Source organism: Hippocampus zosterae, chromosome 7 (assembly GCF_025434085.1).
Source record: "Hippocampus zosterae strain Florida chromosome 7, ASM2543408v3, whole genome shotgun sequence".
NCBI classification, from domain to species: domain Eukaryota; kingdom Metazoa; phylum Chordata; class Actinopteri; order Syngnathiformes; family Syngnathidae; genus Hippocampus; species Hippocampus zosterae.
Window position 1 is genome coordinate 17,866,041 of NC_067457.1, and position 18,377 is coordinate 17,884,417.

The 18,377-nt window shown below is 52.7% G+C and overlaps 3 protein-coding genes across 6 annotated transcripts in view; 2 read left to right on the forward strand and 1 right to left on the reverse strand.

Annotated features, from left to right (window-relative positions):
- The window catches only part of LOC127603506 (dentin sialophosphoprotein-like), a 7,662-nt gene extending 6,592 nt beyond the window's left edge, over positions 1–1,070 (forward strand). For all 4 annotated transcript variants that reach the window (XM_052069809.1, XM_052069808.1, XM_052069810.1 and 1 more), the window contains exon 4: positions 1–1,070. This exon is cut by the window's left edge. In XM_052069809.1, coding sequence (XP_051925769.1) covers positions 1–924 — 924 coding nt within the window. In that variant the 3' untranslated portion in view covers positions 925–1,070.
- A 5,288-nt stretch (positions 1,071–6,358) lies between these two features.
- rps18 (ribosomal protein S18) lies at positions 6,359–7,614 on the reverse strand. Its single transcript, XM_052069894.1, has 6 exons — positions 7,526–7,614; positions 7,156–7,254; positions 6,998–7,084; positions 6,821–6,922; positions 6,563–6,654; positions 6,359–6,491 (listed from the first exon to the last, which is right to left on the reverse strand). Exons 1-6 carry the CDS (start codon positions 7,526–7,528, stop codon positions 6,416–6,418), a joined length of 459 nt encoding a protein of 152 aa, XP_051925854.1. The 5' UTR covers positions 7,529–7,614; the 3' UTR covers positions 6,359–6,415.
- Positions 7,615–8,094: 480 nt separating this feature from the next.
- Positions 8,095–18,173, forward strand: vps52 (VPS52 subunit of GARP complex). The gene is made up of 21 exons (XM_052069851.1): positions 8,095–8,113; positions 8,206–8,296; positions 9,195–9,276; positions 9,464–9,516; positions 9,587–9,662; positions 9,775–9,842; positions 9,924–10,099; positions 10,766–10,916; positions 11,625–11,725; positions 11,806–11,938; positions 12,964–13,021; positions 13,956–14,089; positions 14,476–14,631; positions 14,930–15,048; positions 15,148–15,271; positions 16,612–16,707; positions 16,774–16,881; positions 16,960–17,025; positions 17,102–17,213; positions 17,464–17,582; positions 17,668–18,173. The coding sequence occupies exons 2-21, from the start codon at positions 8,222–8,224 to the stop codon at positions 17,812–17,814; spliced, it is 2,154 nt and encodes a 717-aa protein (XP_051925811.1). The 5' UTR covers positions 8,095–8,113; positions 8,206–8,221; the 3' UTR covers positions 17,815–18,173.
- The last annotated feature ends 204 nt before the right edge of the window (positions 18,174–18,377 follow it).

Below are 18,377 nucleotides of genomic sequence, written 5' to 3' on the forward strand. Positions count from 1 at the left end.
GATGATGACGGCGATGATAACGATGACGACGATGATGATGACAACAATGATGATGACGATGATGATGACAATGACGATGATGATGACGATGACGACGATGATGATGACAATGACGATGATGATGAGGATGACAATAACGATGATGACAATGATGACGATGATGACGACGATGATAATAACGATGATGATGACGACGACGATGACGATAACGACAATAACGATGATGAAGACGACGATGACGATGATGATGATGACGACGATGATGATGACAACAATGATAATGACGATGATGACGATGATGATGACAATGACGACGATGATGATGAGGACGATGACGACGACGATGATGATGATGATGACAACAATGATAATGACGATAACGACGACGATGATGATGACGATGATGATGAAGATGATGATGATAACAATGATGACGATAACGACGACGATGATGACGGCGATGATGATAACGATGACGACGATGATGATGACAACAATGATGATGACGATGATGATGACAATGACGATGATGATGACGATGATGACGATGATGACGACAATGATGACGACGATGATAATAACGATGATGATGACGACGACGATGACGATAACGACAATGACGATGATGAAGACGACGATGACGATGATGATGATGACGACGATGATGACGGAGATGATAATGACGATGACGACGAGGATGATGATAAAGTCGATTGCAAGAACTCCCGCTTGGTGTTGAAGGTTGCGGGCAAGAATATCGTGTTGGATGACTCGCATGGTTCAGTCAACATCCAAGCTGACCAATTGGTCATCAAGTTGCCTTCGTCACGGTGCCCGCACAAGTGCCGGCGCGGCAAATGGCGGGGCGGCTCCCACGTGCATTCCGAGGTGGGCCCCGACGACGGCTCCGACGCGGCGCCTTAAGCGCCCGCACATCTCGGCTCCAGGCGTATCGGGAGTGCCTGGGTGTGGACGTAGCGAAGGGTCGGCAAACTGTGCTGCCACTCGTGCATTTTGTCTCGATGGCGTGTGAGGTTGTCGTTGCAAAATAAAAATGCCTTGAACGATAAGCTGCCTCGTGTCATTTGGCCCGTCTGAAAGGGCAGATTGCTCTCCCTGTTTGTACCGTACCGCGGTTCGATTCTGATTCTGGAGGTGGTGTCTGTGAGCCACCAAAGTGCGTGAAAATCCCCCCCCCCGCCAAGTAATCGGCCATTGGATCTGAGGGCGGAAACAGGAGGGAAAACCCTATTGGTGAGCCCGGAAATCAGGAGACCGAACCGATTGCGTGCAGGGCGGCCAGTCGGACAAGGCGGGCCTTGGGACATTCTGCATGCGCACGTGCGTCTCGGTGGACCGAGGGTTGTCTCGGACTCGGAAAAGCAGGCTTCTCCTTCGCGTCGTCATTTTCAGAGAGGCTTCGGTGGCCAAGAAGTCGCCCACTGGTGCTGCTCCCCCCCTGCCGGTGCGATTCTCCTCTCACGCTTGAAAATGGGAAGAATGGACTTTGGGTTGGAATATTTGAAACGAGAGAAGATGAGGGAGGCGGCCCGGTAGTCCAGTGGTTAGCACGTGGGCTTCACAGTGCAGAGGCACCGGGTTCGATTCCAGCTCCGGCCTCCCTGTGTGGAGTTTGCATGTTCTCCCCGGGCCTGATTGGGTTTTCTCCGGGTGCTCCGGTTTCCTCCCACATTCCAAAAACATGCGTGGCAGGCTGATTGAACACTCTAAATTGTCCCTAGGTGTGACTGTGAGTGCGAATGGTTGTTCGTTTCTCCGTGCCCTGCGATTGGCTGGCAACCGATTCAGGGTGTCCCCCGCCTACTGCCCGAAGACAGCTGGGAGAGGCTCCAGCATCCCCCGCGACCCTAGTGAGGATCAAGCGGCTCGGAAGATGAATGAGTGAATGAATGAAGATGAGGGAAGCGAGCGCGGCGACCGCAGCCACATTGGATTCTTTGGCTTCACATTTTAAAGATTGATCCGGACGATCACCCCAACCGCCTCCATCAGTGGCGCACCTAGCACCAAAATAGTTTTTCTTTTGTTTTTGTTTTTTTCTTCCCCGAGGTTCCCAAGTGATTGGTGGCAGCCGTCCAACCTTGGACTCGGTCCACGGAGTGACGGTGGCGAAAACAAGCCTTCAAACTGGCTCGGTGATGCGGGAGAGCGTGTCGTTCCGCATCGCACTTTTCGCCGTGCCTTTCTCCGTCGACGGGGCGAGGTACCAATTCAATCAGCCAAGCGAGGGCGCCCGAGATCTGGCAAACGCCGAGCGTCAGACTCGCCGCCCGACCGGCGGGCGTCTCGATTGGTTGCGGGAGAATGCGGGACCGAGGCGGCGCTTTCCCGGCCGCGCCGTCGGGAACGCGAGCCGGCGCTTGGACTACTCCATCGCGGTGGGATGCCTCGACGAGCGGCGGGGGGGCACAAGGGGGGGCCCCCGCGCTTGCTGTCGCGGCTTCAAAAAGGAGAGCGAGCGCCTCGGGAGCAGCGCTTGAGGGAGACAAACCGGTTTGTCCTTGTCGCCGAGTGACATTGGCCTTTTTCACATGGCGTTCCCCCATGTTCAAAGTGACTCATGTAATTGATTCATTACAGTAGGAAAATGTGAAGGTGAAATGTGGCTCGACAAGACCCGCCTAGAAGAAACCAAGCGCTTGCGTGAGAAGACAAGGGGAATTAATGAAGTGCCCCACCTTAAAGAGGGCCGCACAAAGCGAACCGACTCCTTTGTTCCCGGCTGCGAGGCACCATATAAAAACCTCGGCGCGCCACTGACGCCAACCTAGAGGCAGACTGGATTCCGCGCGGTGAGTACGTTCTTCGTCTTGACGGCCGTTCGCCGAACGCGACCTGTGTCTTGGACATACTTTGCCGTCGGGTCGAGCGATTGGGACCGGGAGGGTCCCGACAGACGTTGATTTGTGCGCTTGAGGAACTTTGTGGCGGTGGCGGTGTTTGGACGCCGCGCGAGCAACGACTGGGACATCCCAGCGCTGACAAACATTCTCGCGGTGCCTCTTTTTTTGGGGTGGGGGGGCGAAATCCAACGTTGGACGCCGAGCCCTCCTTTCTTTCATGTGCATTGAATGTGGTTTTTGGCTGTCTTACAGAATGGCATCTGACACAATGGGGAGCTTCAAGGTGTTCACGCTTGTCCTTTTACTGCTTGGTAAGTCATGCCGCTCTCGAACCGGCGCGCCGCACATCCCATGACAGCGACTAACCTGACGGAGAAACGTTGCCATTGACAGGAAGCATCAGCCTGCCCGCCTCTCTGGGACAAATTACTAACGATGAAAACGATCCACCCGGCCCCGCCCCCAGTGCGGCAACCAATCCTACATCTCCCGCGCTCGATCCGTCGTCATCAGCCACTCCGCTTCCCCCGACCGGCGTCCCACCTTCATCCGACATCCCTGGGGGATTGACGTGTGTGACTGAAAATTTCCTTCTCGGTTTAAAGCTCAACCAGGGTGTCGGCCTTGCCGTGCGTTTTTTTGGAAACAGAGTTTGGATTGAGGGAGTGGATTATTCGGACGGATACGGAGACCTAAGCACGGTTACAGATGGAAGCCCGGTTTCGGGTTCAAATTCGGACGTGCCTCCTCCTCCTCCTGCTCCTGCTCCTGCTCCTTCCGGCGGTGTCACCCCAGATGAGAGAAAGTAATCGGCACGCCTACCTTCCAGCTGCAGCTCCATTGTTACTTTCTTTCCTTTTGAAACTTAAGACGCCATCAAGACTTTTCTTTCGCTTGCCTTCTCCTCAAATCGGTTGCTCGTAATCATCATGTAGTCGTTCCGCGGTGTCATGAAAACACTCGATTGGTTTCCATGCCGTTTGCACGCTCATTTCTGGTAAACTTTTGTCGCTTCAATAAAACTCATGAGCTCAGGCTGTTTGTGGCTTTTTGTCTTCGTGTGCACGGTCGCACCAAAGTTGACGCGTCCCGCCCACGGTTCTCAGGCCTCACTCGGAGCCGGCAAATACCGATGTGTAATGAAGTGTAAATGTCCATCGGCGCTTCGTGGCCAGCGCTGAAAAGGCCTCGGCCGCCCCCGAGCAAACGGCCTTCGGGCAGCAATCCCAGCACTTTGGGGGCGTGCGGCAAAAATCCAGGAAACGTTGTCCGCCCACTTTTTGGGGCCGCGCCCCTAAAGGAATCGCTGCAGCCTGAAAATCTGCCACGACTTGTCAAATGTCCGTCGGTTTTTGACAAGCTGGAGAAGTTGCTGTGTACATTGCGACGCCCCGCTGGCTCGCATATCATCCTCGGCCGGCGCCGTTCCCCAGCGGCCTCCGAGCGCTCGTACGCTCACGCCGTAAAGCCATCGGCGGCAAACTCCGGTCCGGCAGGGTCACCGTCCCGCATGTTTTCCATCTCTCTCTTATGCACACACACACACCTGCTTCAAATGAGCTCTGTGGAAGCCTGATAGCCGCCATGTTCATTTGAATCGGGTGTCTTGCAACAGGGAGACATGGAAAGCATGCGGGGCGGCGGCCCTCTTTGGACCCGTGCAACGTTTTGCTTTTCAACTTCTACCACCTGCATACCGACGCGCCAACCACTCCCTTGGCCGGTCCTCATTTGTTCCGCTACGTGATCAGACAGGAGTCAGCGGATGGTTTCCCTCGCTGGGAAAGGGTTCAGGCGGGGCCGCGTCCTTCGTTTGAATTGGAATGAGAAACGATTCCGGTCGAGTGAGCGAGATCTCATGTTCTGTGAATGCGTTTTTCACCTTGGCCCCGACGCGAAGCTGGAATCTGCACAGGTCAGTGGCGTTCCGTCAGGGCCAGCAAGGCCTTCTCTGCTGGCCTAAACATTTTCAGAAAAGTAAATTTAAACAATTTGCTTTTCTGAGAATATCATAAATTTAATTTGTTATTTTATTTTCATAAATATTTCAACAAAATGATTCTCTGTATTCTTTACGTCATATTATTTACACTTAGTCGAGTGGCTTATTTTAAATAACATTGAAAGCCACTCGATAAATAACTCATTTATTATGGTAGAGTTTTTAAGATTTCAGCTAGCTTGTGTTGCCAGGTAAACTAAACTTGCTCGGGACCTTCAGGTTAAACAGAGCAGGCCCCTGTGCACTGTAAATGAACGGGCACAGTCGGGTTGCAATAGCCAATCAGATCACGAGTCTGCGTAGCAGGGCCAGCTCGAAGGCATTATGTCGACACTGGACGTTGCGTTCGGTGATTGGATTAGCGCCTGCTAGAGGGAGCTATCGCTGCATTTTAACCCAAAATGGCAGAAGAAGAAGACTTTGATCTGGTTGCAGGCCTACTTTCCACACAATTCCACTGGATTTACCAATTCAAGTTGTTTTACCAAGGCAGCAAGGAAAAATCAGAGCATGGCTGGGCACTTACACGCTACGGTGTGTAGTGTAGCGAGTTTTAAACGGTGCGTTTTAAAACGTTTGGGGACACTCGCGTAGGTCTGCGGCTCGGTGAACAGGCACTACGTTGGTGAGTAAATGAACTTTATTTTACATTTCTTCTTATTTTATTTCATTAGTATTAATGGTAACGAAATAAAATGACAAAGATACAAAAATGTATCAAATAAATCCGCTCACCTGCAATTCATAATGGCGCATTGTAGTCAGCTGCGTGCACTAAAGTTCGTTCAATCTCAGCTGCTCAACATTTTCAGTTATTTGCTGTTGTATCGCCAATTTTCAAAATGCAAATGATCTGTTTCCTTTATTTTCAAAGAATAGTTTTTGTTAATTTGTGGTTGGTGTCTTATATGAAACTGCGACATTGCGCAATTTAATGGACAGACTTGTTTATGATCACACAGCGTAGTTTGGGTGGCATTTTATTTTGTATTTTTTTCAATCTTTTTAGTTTTGACAATATTTGTACATTTAGTTTCCTGCTCTTAATTGTGAATGCATACTTGATGATTGATCTCCTGAAATTAAGTGCTGCCTGACTAGCCTATATTGTGTTCATGTATGTGACGTCACTGAAGGCCTGAAGATTGAAATGCACGGCCCGCCACTGGCACAGGGGAAGCTTTTTTAAACTTGGTTCTAAAAGTCCCAACGCCTGCAGCTGGCCAGACGTTCAATACATTGACCAATGAGCGGATGGGACTTTTAGGTCGGGCACCCCGCCTCACCGGACTCAATCAGTAGGTTTCTTCCTCAAAGCCATTGCGCTCTTCCACCTTGGCGGTGCAATTTTGCGTTCGACTGAACATCTGCCACCGTCGAACATCTCCGACGATTTAACGCCAAATCCCAAACTCGCAAGCCCGCAAATCCATCCACACAACGCAACTTAGTTGCATTCCAATCAGCCCACGAGGGAACAGATGACAACATGTTTTCGTTTTTGGGGGGTGGGGTGCTTTATTCAAAGAAAAGGATGCTCGCTGCCAGTTTACTTCTTCTTGGAGACTCCCACAGTGCGACCGCGGCGGCCGGTGGTCTTGGTGTGCTGACCGCGCACCCGCAGGCTGGAAGAGAAAGCGAGTTCAGAGGAGAGCTCCCCAGGGTTCAAAGTTCACACGGACCGACGAGGCCTCACCCCCAAAAGTGGCGCAGGCCGCGATGAGCTCGGATCTTCTTCAGCCTCTCCAGGTCTTCTCTCAGCTTGTTGTCCAAGCCGTTGGCCAACACCTGAAAGCAGGGCGCACGCATCAAGACCGCTCAACAACGCCCAGCCAAGTCGGGTTGGAGAATGGTGGTGGACTCGTATTTAGCGATTTCCATCAAATGCGGCTTTTCGCCTGTCGCGGGTGGATCTGCCGGAATGGGAAAGGTGGTGTCCTTTCCGTTGACCCACCTGACTGAATTTCCCGTCTTTGACATCCTTCTGCCTGTTGAGGAACCAGTCTGGGATTTTGTACTGGCGAGGATTCTGCATGATGGTCACCACACGCTCCACCTGCGAGACACAAAGCCCTCAGTCCAGCCGCAGCCGCTGAGATGAGACGCTCTCGCCCGGCACGGCGCAGCTCACCTCCTCCTCGGTCAGCTCGCCGGCCCTCTTGTTGAGGTCGATGTCCGCTTTCCTCAGGACCACGTGGGCGTAGCGTCTGCCCACTCCCTGGCGACAGTCCCCGAAATTAAATACGAGAGCAGAGAGCAGCCACTTGGCGGACTTGCTCCCCCACTTACCTTGATAGCAGTGATGGCGAAGGCGATCTTCCTCCTTCCATCTATGTTCGTGTTCAAAACACGAAGAATGTGCTGGAACTTCTCCGGGATAACCAAAGCCTACACAAACAACACAGCGAGTGTTGAAAACAACGCCGGAGCTTCGGTGTACATCGAGACTGCGAGTCGGCGAGAACGAGCCACTTGGAACGCTTAGCCGACGCGGTAACTTTGTTTTAGCGGCGACTGCGAATTCGCCTTGAAAGTCCACAAATTCAACGGGTCATCTGCTCACACACACGACGCGCGCCCCTTAAAGAGCGTCATGCCGCAGATGGACGTCTATTTGCAACGGATGGCGTTTGATTTGTATCGTTCGGCAGAATCTCACCATCTTGCAAGCCGCTTCAACGCAAAGAGGAAGAGACGCAATTCTCGCGACAGTTTGACCGCGCTTGGGCGGAAGTCGGTCCTTCTCGTTAAATCGTCCGATTTATTTGCCAACGCGGACAACTTCTTTAACGTTTGCCTTGGAGAGAGCATTCTCGTATTCATTTAGCTGTTTTCTCCTCAATTTGCCGAATGAAAATGCTTTCATTAAGTTCATTTTCCCTCATTCGTTTGTCGAGTTGTATAATTTATTGGAAAGTGGAAACAACAAAATGACACATGCGAGTAAAATAATGAATGTTAAACTGTACCTCTCATAAAAAAAAGAATTGCAGAAAAATACAGCATGAATTTTATTTTGACAATAAGCTGCATGTATTTAAATTGTATTTGTATTCATACCCGAAACAATTAAACATTTTGAAATTGTTTTACCATATTTGCGCTTGCAAAATAAAATGGCCACAAACATTTGCCCAACTCTAGCATGGTTAGAATGTCATGCACAACCCCAGACGAACACATCATTTTCAGAATTCAAGACAACGTGTTAAAATAATCACGAAATATGCAAGTACATCCTGAACAAGTAAGATTTTTTATGGTGGCGCATTAGCGAAAAACGTATGTGATTTTGCGTTTTGCTCAGGGTTTGTTTGGGGTTTTTTTCGTGCCTCAGAGTGACGTCACTTCAACAATGGCGGAGGCTGCAGCGGACGCGAACACGGCGGAGAGGATGACACAAGCGACCATGGCCTTCTTTCACGACGAGGTGATTTAAAAAAAAACTCTCGAGCGCTTGTAATGGCGGCGTCGTCGTCGTCGTTGGTGTTGTTCGTCCAGCAAGCCTTCCTCTTTCTCATTCGCCACCGTTCTTTGGCGTTAGCAAAACATGATGATGTCACGAATTGGCCGGTGGGGGTTTGTCGTCAGTCCACTTGAGTGGCACATGAGTTAGGACACCTGTTTGTAGTGCCGTTGTTCTTGTTTTTTTGCCGAGGAAATTTCCTTTCATATCTCTTCGGTGAGCGAGATGAGCTGACCCGGACGTACTTGTTCACTTGGCTGATGGCGGTCAGTCAGGCCACCCGGGAAAAGACTGATAAGATAAGAAGTCTCGCAATGGTGAATTTCCCAATTAGCAGCACCAAAGTTATGAAAGGAAGAAGTAGAAGAACAAAATATAGGAGCTGCTGGAAAGGCAGCCACTCTCGCCGCCATTTTGAAGTCAAAATAACACAACATAACACATAGGACACAGACAGTCGTCCAATCTTCAGCACTTTTCTGCAGAGTTTTAGAGTCCCGAATGAACAAACACCTCACAAATAGTGAAAATATGGCGGCTGTCATGAGTCGTACGCAGTCAGCAGGCATTTGGACTTCATGAAATGAGTGCGGGATGCGATGGCAAAGACGAGCTCTCATGGTGGGGTCAGAGTAATGCCACAAGTGACTTGGCGCAAAATCAGGGCTCTTAGGTCCTGTTCCTCGAAGGCCCCTATCCAGTCTGTTTTTGATCCCCCCCCCCCCCTCCAAAAAAAAATGCGTGCGCAAACAGCCCAATCAATGACAATGCATTTTGGGCAGGACTCTCGAAAAACAGAGGATTCGATACAAATGTACTCATGGAAAGAGTGTGAGAACAGGTTGCTTAACTTCCCCGCTAGATGACCGACGGGGAAATGGCCCAGCTGCACCTGGGAGAACTGGACCTGACAACCGATGAGCTGATCTTGGATGAAGTGGACCGTAAGACCCATCTTGGCACACACCCAGTCCAGCCAGTCCAATACATGAATACAACCCAAGCTTTATTTGTCTAGCACTTTTGCAACAGCCGCAGCTGTAATAAAGTGTTTTACGGAACATTTATCAATGTGTGCGCGGGTGTGCGTGTATAAGGCTGACTTGTTGACATGGCGTCTTGTCTCGTCAGTTCACATCCAAGCCAATCTGGAGGACGAGCTAGTCAAGGAAGCGCTTCAGACGGTGAGCATTTTCTTCACGATGGTACCGCCGTCTCTCACGTGACCTCGGCGGTGACCTGCTTTTTCGGCAGGGCGTGGACCTTCGCCAGTACTCCAAACAGGTGGAGGCGGAGCTTGAGCAGATTGAGCAGGCATCCATCAAGGACTGTATCCGAAATGTGGTCGCCGACAGGGCGCGGTGGGTGGGTGGGTGGGTGGGTGGGGGCGGGTTACAGCAAGTTGTTCTTTTTCCTGAGTGAGTGTGTGTGTGTGTCATCAGACATCAAAGAGAGCCAAAACATCGCTCTGCTGCACCAGCAGATCAGTGCCTGTGACGCCATTTTAGAGGTAGGCCTGGTTTCACGAGGGCGCTCCGCCGCCCCCTGTGCCCCCCGGCCGGCTCTGACCCGCGTTCCGCCGCCTTTGCAGCGGATGGAGGAGATGCTGAGCGGCTTCCAGAGCGACCTGTCCTCCATCAGCAGCGAGATCCACACGCTGCAGCGGCAGTCTCTCAGCATGAACGTCCGTCTGAAAAATCGCCAGGCCGTCCGCAGCCACCTCAGCCAGCTGGTGGACGAGCTGCTGGTGCCGGGCGCCATGATCTCGTAAGACCCCCCGCTTTGCCTCTGCGGGTGAAATTTCAGGATGAAATGAAGAGGGGACGGCGAGAGGCCATACGCTGTACCTAAAAGGAGGGGGTTGGTGGGGGGGGTGCGTTCTTGGAGTTTGGCAGTAGTGATAGTCTCGTGAGTGTAAAAGTGAGAAATACTGCAGAGGTATTGCACAGTGTAAACATTCAAGTTTTCACACCACGGGGGGGCCTCGAGGTTGGGCCGGCATCGGCCAAGTGTTCCCCTCCGAGTTCCTTCTGTAGGCCCCGCCCATTTTATTTAATTGATTTAATGAATTTGGTTTGTCACGTCGGCTTCACAGTGCAGAGGTACCGGGTTCGATTCCAGCTCCGGCCTCCCTGTGTGGAGTTTGCATGTTCTCCCCGGGCCTGCGTGGGTTTTCTCCGGGTGCTCCGGTTTCCTCCCACATTCCAAATATATGCATGGCAGGCTGATTGGACGCTCTAAATTGTCCCTAGGTGTGAGTGTGAGCGTAAATGGTTGTTCGTCTCTGTGCCCTGCGATTGGCTGGCAACCGATTCAGGGTGTCCCCCGCCTACTGCCCGAAGACAGCTGGGATAGGCTCCAGCACCCCCCGCGACCCTAGTGAGGATCAAGCGGTTAGGAAGATGAATGAATTTGGTTTGTTTGTTTGTCCAGCACCATCCTGGACAGTCCGGTGACGGAGCAGCACTTTGTGGAGCAGCTGCACGAGCTCAACAACAAGATCAACCTGGCCAAGGAGCTCAGCTTCCGAGAGACGCTGGCCTGCTCCGACATCCAAGACGTCGTGGACCGCCTCAAGGTCAAGGTGAGCTTGCGCCCGCTGCACCTGAACGGCAACCGTGACGGTTTCTCGCTGCTCGCCGGCTTAACCTTTGGCGTCGTCGTGTCACAGCCGGTGACGCGTCACGTCTTCATCATCAAATGCAGGGTTCACGTCATGTGTTTTTCCATCATTGGGGAGTTTGCGGCTGTCTCCATAACAGGGTCGACCTGTCGATCTTGTCCCGTCGACTTGCCCAGCCCGTGACGAGCAATCAGAGGCAGGGCCTGAGATTTTGCCTTCTGCGGGGTTTGCGTGTGCGCGTGCGTGCGTGCGTACGTGCACGTCGAAGGAAGTGCAGAGTGTTGAACGTTTTCCGGGAATGCAGGAAGCATTTTGAGTTGTCCTCGCTTTCAAAGCATGTGAACGGACGATGCTGTCAAAAAGGTGAGACAGAAAAGCTCTCTTTCGTCTGCACACCCCTGGACAGAGAAGCTTCAAAATCGTCACGTCCAGTTGCTCGCCCTTGTTTATATAGTAACGATGGAACAAACCGGGAACAACTCCCAAACCCCTTTGGGGGAAAACGGAGGGAGGGGCACAGATGGGCTGAAATGATTAGCCGATATTTGTCGACCCATGATTGACTTTTTTTTTTTTTTTTGCCCGCCGACACTTCTCTGCGTCGTTTTCTGAATTGATTCCTTTTTTTTTTTTTAATTTTTGTTTTGTTTTTCCCCTCCCTCCTCCCAGGCAGTGTGCAAGATTCGCGAGTTCATCCTTCAGAAGATCTACTCATTCAGGAAGCCCATGACCAACTACCAGATCCCGCAAAACACTCTGCTCAAATACAGGTGGGGTGGGGGGGTTCCGCGCGCGCCCGTGTGCGCCTTGCGCAACTGGCGTGAACACCTGCGCGCGTGTGTGCGTGCAGGTTCTTTTACCAGTTCCTCCTGGCCAACGAGAGGACGGTGGCCAAGGAGGTGCGGGACGATTATGTGGACACCATGAGTAAAATCTACTTCAGCTACTTCAAGTCGTACAGCGGTCGGCTGCTCAAAGTGCAGGTGAACAAACTCCCCCACGCACAAAAACACACGCTCAATGTCCTCTGTGTGTGCGCGCGCGCGCGCGTGTGTGTGTGTGTGAATGCAATGCAATGCGCACACACCCTTTAATTAGATAGCAGGTGGCTAATTATCTTTAATTGACTGAAGGTTTTGTCTTGAAAGAGTTCCAGACGTTGAGAAAAAAAAAAAAAAAGCAACACGGTCGCTGTAAAGGTGAACTCGACACGTGACGGCTGCGGCCGGAAACGTTCCTTTTTCCCCACTGAAGGCCTAGCGCAGGTGGGCGATGTATGTTCTAAAGCGGCCATGTGGGAAACTTGTCCGGGAGAGGGGAGGGGGGGGGGCACTGTTGGTGGTCCTGGTTCCTTTCAGGCGTTGAAATCTGTATAGTAGGACAAAGGCAAGAAAGTATCATCCGTGTGACACGTACACACACTGGGCGCCGCCCTTTTTTTTTTTTTTTGTCATTTGGGAGTGGGGGACCGAGTGACTGAAACTGCGGTGACGATCATTTTGTCTTTCCTGACTGCTCAGTCGCTAGAATTATCGCCCCCCCCCCCACCCAAAAAAAAAAAATCAATTGATGGAACGCTGCCCATGAGTCAATGTAACTCGATTGCTTCTCAATGGACCACCTTGGTCGTTGGGCTCGGTCGGCTCCTCGAGGGCGAGTTCTGATTGGACGGTGGGCGTCAAATTCCGTGGGGCTTCTCCCCAGTGGACGCCGCGGTCTCAACGGCCCACTTCAGAGGCGCCGACGGAAGCTTTTTGCTTGTAAACGCCACATCGCTGGGAGGAAAAACACAAAGAATGGCTGGCTTGGGCGCACGCTCCCTTTTGTCCAATTCCGAAGAACAAAGCATTTGTCTGTCTTTGTCTCACGTAGCTGAACATGGATAACGTTTGTGGTCAGGCGACTGTCATTTGCCCATTGTGAGTCATCGACGGTCAATTACGGGACGAACGCCTGCGAATCGCTGCTGTGAATCATCGTCTTCCTCTCTCTCTCTCTCCCTCTGTAGTACGAGGAAGTCGCTAACAAGGACGACCTGATGGGGGTCGAAGACACCGCCAAAAAAGGTAACGCTAAAAAGCAATGGGTGTGTGTGTGTCTCGGTAACGGCAGCTTTCCAATGGAATACTGTGTGTGTGTGTGTGTGTGTGATCTGATGACCACTTGGTATACGTGTGCAAACGTGTGCGCGCACGTGTGAGTTTCGTGGTACAAGTTGCACACAAGCATGTGAAGAGAACACAAGAAATGCCTGGAGCGTCTTGAATGTGCGGGTGTGTCCACCCGAAAAGTGCTTCATCACCTAAGGTGCAGCAGCGCAGCCGCACAAACGCTCTTCTGGGGCACAAGCGCGGCAGCGGCGGCGCCTCGACGGACAAGTTGAATGGCGCTCGTAAGCCCAAAAGCACTCCGATCCCAAAACCTCGGGAGAAAAGTCTTGATTGTGTTTTGGTCTCGGGCGGCGGGCTCAAGTCGATCTCGTCCTTTCTCCGCCGTGCCACGCAGCCGTCGGTGGCCGGATGACCGGAAGGTGCTTGACTTTCGAGTCGGTCGGTCCTCGGCGCGGCGTCGCCGCTCGGTCCGGAAGGCCGCCGCCCGACTTTCGAGCGCTACTCGCGCCACTCCTACTCTATCTGGCCTCCTTTCGGCAGCTCATTTTCGAGTTCTTTTGAAGATCCTCCCATTCAAAATGGCGCGCTCCCACCGTGCCTCGGCTCCTCCGCCCCGAACTTGATGAGAGGTAGTGAGAACCAAGTGGGGGTCTAGGAGGAGACGAAACCCTTTTCTATGGCCACCCCGTCCCCCCCTCGCTGCCAAACTCATTTGGACTCTCTGGCTGTCTTTGTCATTCATGTCGTGGTTTTTGCCGCAGCGCGTACGGCAAGCGCTCGGTCCACAGCGGCGCTTTTCGTTTCAAAGTGCCCCCGAAATTGACGCTTGAGTTGCACCGAGACTCAGCTCGCGCGATTCCCATTGCGCTTTTTGTCTCTTGGCCCGCAGGTTTCTTCTCCAAACCATCTCTGAAGAGCAGGAACACCATCTTCACTCTGGGCCAGAGGGGCGCCATCCTCAGCCCCGCCGAGCTGGAGGCTCCCATTCTGGTTCCTCACACGGCGCAGAGAGGCGACAGCAGGGTGAGCGCCGCCCGCCACCGACGACATTTCCCAAAGTCGCCCCAAGTTTGGTTTATTTGGTCCCCCCCCTCGCCATCCCCCCCTGCACTGGGTGTGTCGTGGAAAGCGGCAGATGCCATTAAAAAAAGGACTTCCCGTTTTCTGAATAATGGCAGCGTGGGAACGGTATTCTGCATGACAATTTCTGCCTCGCGTATTGCGGGCGTGGGTCTGATTTTTATCGAGCTGGAGAAAAGCCACAAGCGATACCGGATTTACACGGAGCTCAAATAAAGTGGCGGGTGTGCGAGATGCGTGAACGCCGCCTCAAGGTGCGATGGAGAATGTCAAGAATGGCGGCGGGCGTGGCGGCGCGCACTAACGCCGAGCTTGCGCTCCATCCTCAGTACCCGTACGAGACGCTGTTCCGCAGCCAGCACTACGCCCTGCTGGACAACGGCTGCCGGGAGTTCCTCTTCCTGTGCGACTTCTTCATGGTGGCGGGAAATTCCGCCCTGGACCTCTTCAACAGCATCATGGGAAAGACACTCGGCATGTTCCTGGTGCGTTATGTGACCTCGCTGGTCTTGTCGCGGGCCCCGTTGAGAAACGAGACAAAAGCCGGGGAAACCACAAGATGGGGTGCCCTGAAAAAGAGTCTGGGGTGGGGGGGGGGGGGCTTTTCTCCAATTCTCACTCGAGAGATACTCTAATAAGAAAAACTTTATTTGTCGCACAACGTAGACATTTCTAATCTCCAGCAGCAAAATTGAAATCAACTAGGAAAAAAAAGCCACTGACTAGCTGACCCCCCCCCCCCCCCCCAAAAAAAACCTGTGACCTGCTGTTGTGTGCACGCAGAAGAGTATGTCGACGTACGTGGCGGACTGCTACGACGGCATCGCCGTCTTCCTGTGCATCCACATCATCCTGCGCTTTCGAGCCATCGCCGCCAAGAGGAACATTCCGGCTCTGGACAAGTGAGCGCGCCTGCGCCTGCGTCCGCGTGTTGGCTGCCCGGGCCCTGACCGCCGCTGTGTGTTTGTGCGTGTTGGTGCCCGCCTGCGTACTTGCGTCAGGTACTGGGAGGCGGTGCTGGAGCTGCTGTGGCCGCGCTTCGAGCTCATCCTGGAGATGAACATCCACAGCATCAGGAACAGCGACCCGCAGAAGCTAGGGCTGCTCGACAGCCGGCCGCACTACGTACGTCACGTGCGCGCGCTCACTCTCCGCAGACGTGGTTTTTCCCAAGCGGCCGGCCCGTGTTGGCTGGACCATGTGAATGATTTCAAATGGTTGAGCTTAAGCATCAAAGAGGAATTGGCTCAACTCAAAAGAAACACATTTTGAGGGCCAATTTTCCAGAAAACATAATGCGGCAAATATTACCAGTTATTTTACTTTTTGGGTTTATTGGTTGGGATTGTCGAAAATGGGTGAAATTGTGTGTGAGAGACAAAACACGATGTGGCTTGATGTCTGAAAACGATGAGCATATGATGAAAATTCCCAACTGCCCACCTCAACCTCCCCCCAGCCCCCATATTTGGGATTTTCTTTTTTCCCCCTCCCTGTTGAAGTCACGAGAGAGGGGGGACAAAAATCCGATACACTTTGGCGATTGTTTTGCTATTTTCAGAGGTTGAAGTGTCTTTGCAGAACCGAGGCCGCGCTCAAGCTTTCTTTCGCGTTTAGCCTCTCGCTTTTCGTTCTTTTGGATTGGGCAGTTCCTGAACAGTTGTCGATTTTGTTGTTTTGTGTGGTGGCGGCGGCGTTGTTGTTGAGTGCCCATGCTCGTCAACACGGTGCCCGTTTGAGGTGGAATGAAACGTACGGCCAACGGTTGGTCCCTCGTCATCCAGCTCGGGGCCGCCGCGTTGGGCGACGTCGCCCTCTGCCGTTCAAGCGAAGGCGTGAGCTCGCCCGGAAAACGGGACGGCGGGACCGCTAACCCCGCTTCGACCGCGCGAGCCGGCAGAACGCCGCCGACGTCGAGTGAAAGCGAGCTAAACTCGTTCAAATAACGCTCGGGCCGTCACGTCACCGGGCCGCCGTCGCGCTCGTCGTCGCGGCGTACGCGGGGGAGGGGATCCGACGTTCCCCCGTCGCGCGCCCGATACGAACACGACAGTTGTGACGTTCGTTGCATTTGCCGGCAGAGGGCGATGTTGCCTCACGACAGGGATGGATGAAAGTGGATCCACAAATAATAATAATAATACATTTTATTTATAAGCGCCTTTCAAGACACCCAAGGACTGTCCCCCGAAGACAGTGGGCACCCGCAACTTCGTGGATTTATTACAATTGGTTTGTTGGTTTGCTTTTAATTAATTAATTTATGGGGAGTGTTGTAATGTTTGTGGCAAACGCCCATTGCGGTATTCCACTGCTCATTCAAGAATTTGGGGGAGTTAAAAAAAAGTGTGCGTTGGGGTGGGGGGTGGGGGTCCCTATTGTTTGGCTTTTCTCCCAATGCTGTTCCTTGGTTTTCGCCAAGCCGGCCGGCGTGCCACACGTCACTCGCGCATCTTCCGTTTCAGATCACGCGTCGCTACGCCGAGTTCTCGTCGGCCGTTGTCAGCATCAACCAGACGTTCCCCAACGAGAGGATCAACGCGCTGCTGGCTCAACTGCAGGTGAGGCGCGCCGCCGAAACAGGTCGGGCTCCGACCCGAGCGGGCCGTGACGCTGTTTTTTTACAGGCCGAGGTGGAGAACTTTGTGCTGAAGATGGCAGCCGAGTTCCCGTCCAGAAGGGAGCAGCTCATCTTCCTCATCAACAACTACGACATGATGCTCGGCGTACTCGCGGTGAGTCCAATTGGAGATGTCCAAAAAAAACAATTCACGACGACGACGCAGCTGGAAGTCGACGCTGTGTTTGTCTAGGAGAGGGCAGCAGACGACAGCAAGGAGGTGGAAGGCTTCCAGCAGCTTCTGCTGGCCAGGACGCAGGCGAGTGCTGTTCTTGCCAAACGCGCACGTGCCGCCCGCACTCCCGCCGAAACGCTCTCTGTCACGCTGCCGGCAGGAGTTTATTGAGGAGCTCCTGTCGGCGCCCTTCGGGGGGATGATCGCCTTCGTGAAGGAGGCCGAGGCGCTGATGGAGAAAGGCCAGCTGGAGCGCCTGAAGAGCGATGAAGGTGAGGGGGCGGCCGCTTTGCCGTATCCGAGCGCAAATCCTCCAGAGAGGCCGGCATTTCTGTCTCACGAGTGAATGGGAATCGGAACCGCGCTCGACAATCACTCAAGTACTTGTTGCATCCCGAGCGCACCTCCTGCAAATTTCGCCCGCATTTTTCACACGGCTGTGCTTTACTCGAGTATCTCGAAGTAGTGAAGAAGCGAGGGTGCGTACTTGTGGTGCGCTTCCTGACGCCTGTCTGCGTTCAGCTCGTATCTGCCAGCTGGTGCGAGGCTTCTCGGGCTCGTGGAAGCAGTCGGTGGAGGCCATGAGCCAGGACGTCATGAGGTCCTTCACCAACTTCAAGAACGGAACCAGCATCATCCAGGTGAGGATGAGGGGAGGGGTGGGCGGGCCGCCACTCCTTGGCGCCTGCGCGCCGCCTCCTTGACGTCTTTGCCGCCGCCCCGCAGGGCGCCCTCACCCAACTGATCCAGTACTACCACGGCTTCCACAAGATCCTCAGTCAGCCTGTGTTCCGCAGCCTGCCGGCCCGCTCCGAACTCATCAACCTGCATCACCTCATGGTGGAGGTCAAGAAGCACAAGCCCAACTTCTGACCGCCGTCCGCTTTCCAAGCTTGTGACGAAAAATCTGTGACGCAAATTTCATTTCAGCCGAATTGAAATAGAAAGGTCCTGGAGGGCCGCTGTCCTGCAACAGGGAGACTTGGGAAAACATGCAGGACGGCGGCCCTTCAGGACCCGAGTTTGACAACTCTGGACTACCTCAAGCGACACATTCAGCAGAAAAGTCACTCGAATGATGTTGGAGTGATACAAAGACTCAAATTGGGCAAAGCAACCCGGGAGGAAAAAGAACCGGCTGTCGCACAGAAAAAAAATCCAACCCTCGAGCAAGTTAAACTTCTCATTGACTATATTTTACTTGCCATTAAAATGAAAATGAATGCGCCGAATATTGATTCCTTTCAATGTGTGACAATATAGCGTTATTTTGCAACGTAAAAAAAAAAAAACGCCATAGTAAGAATATAACAATTGTTAATATACGATTTTTTTTTTCACATTTTCAGGTCGTGGTGTGCCGCGGAATTTTTGCAATGAAAGAAATGTGCCTTAGCTCAAAAAAAGATTGAAAAACACTGATTTAGAGAATGGCG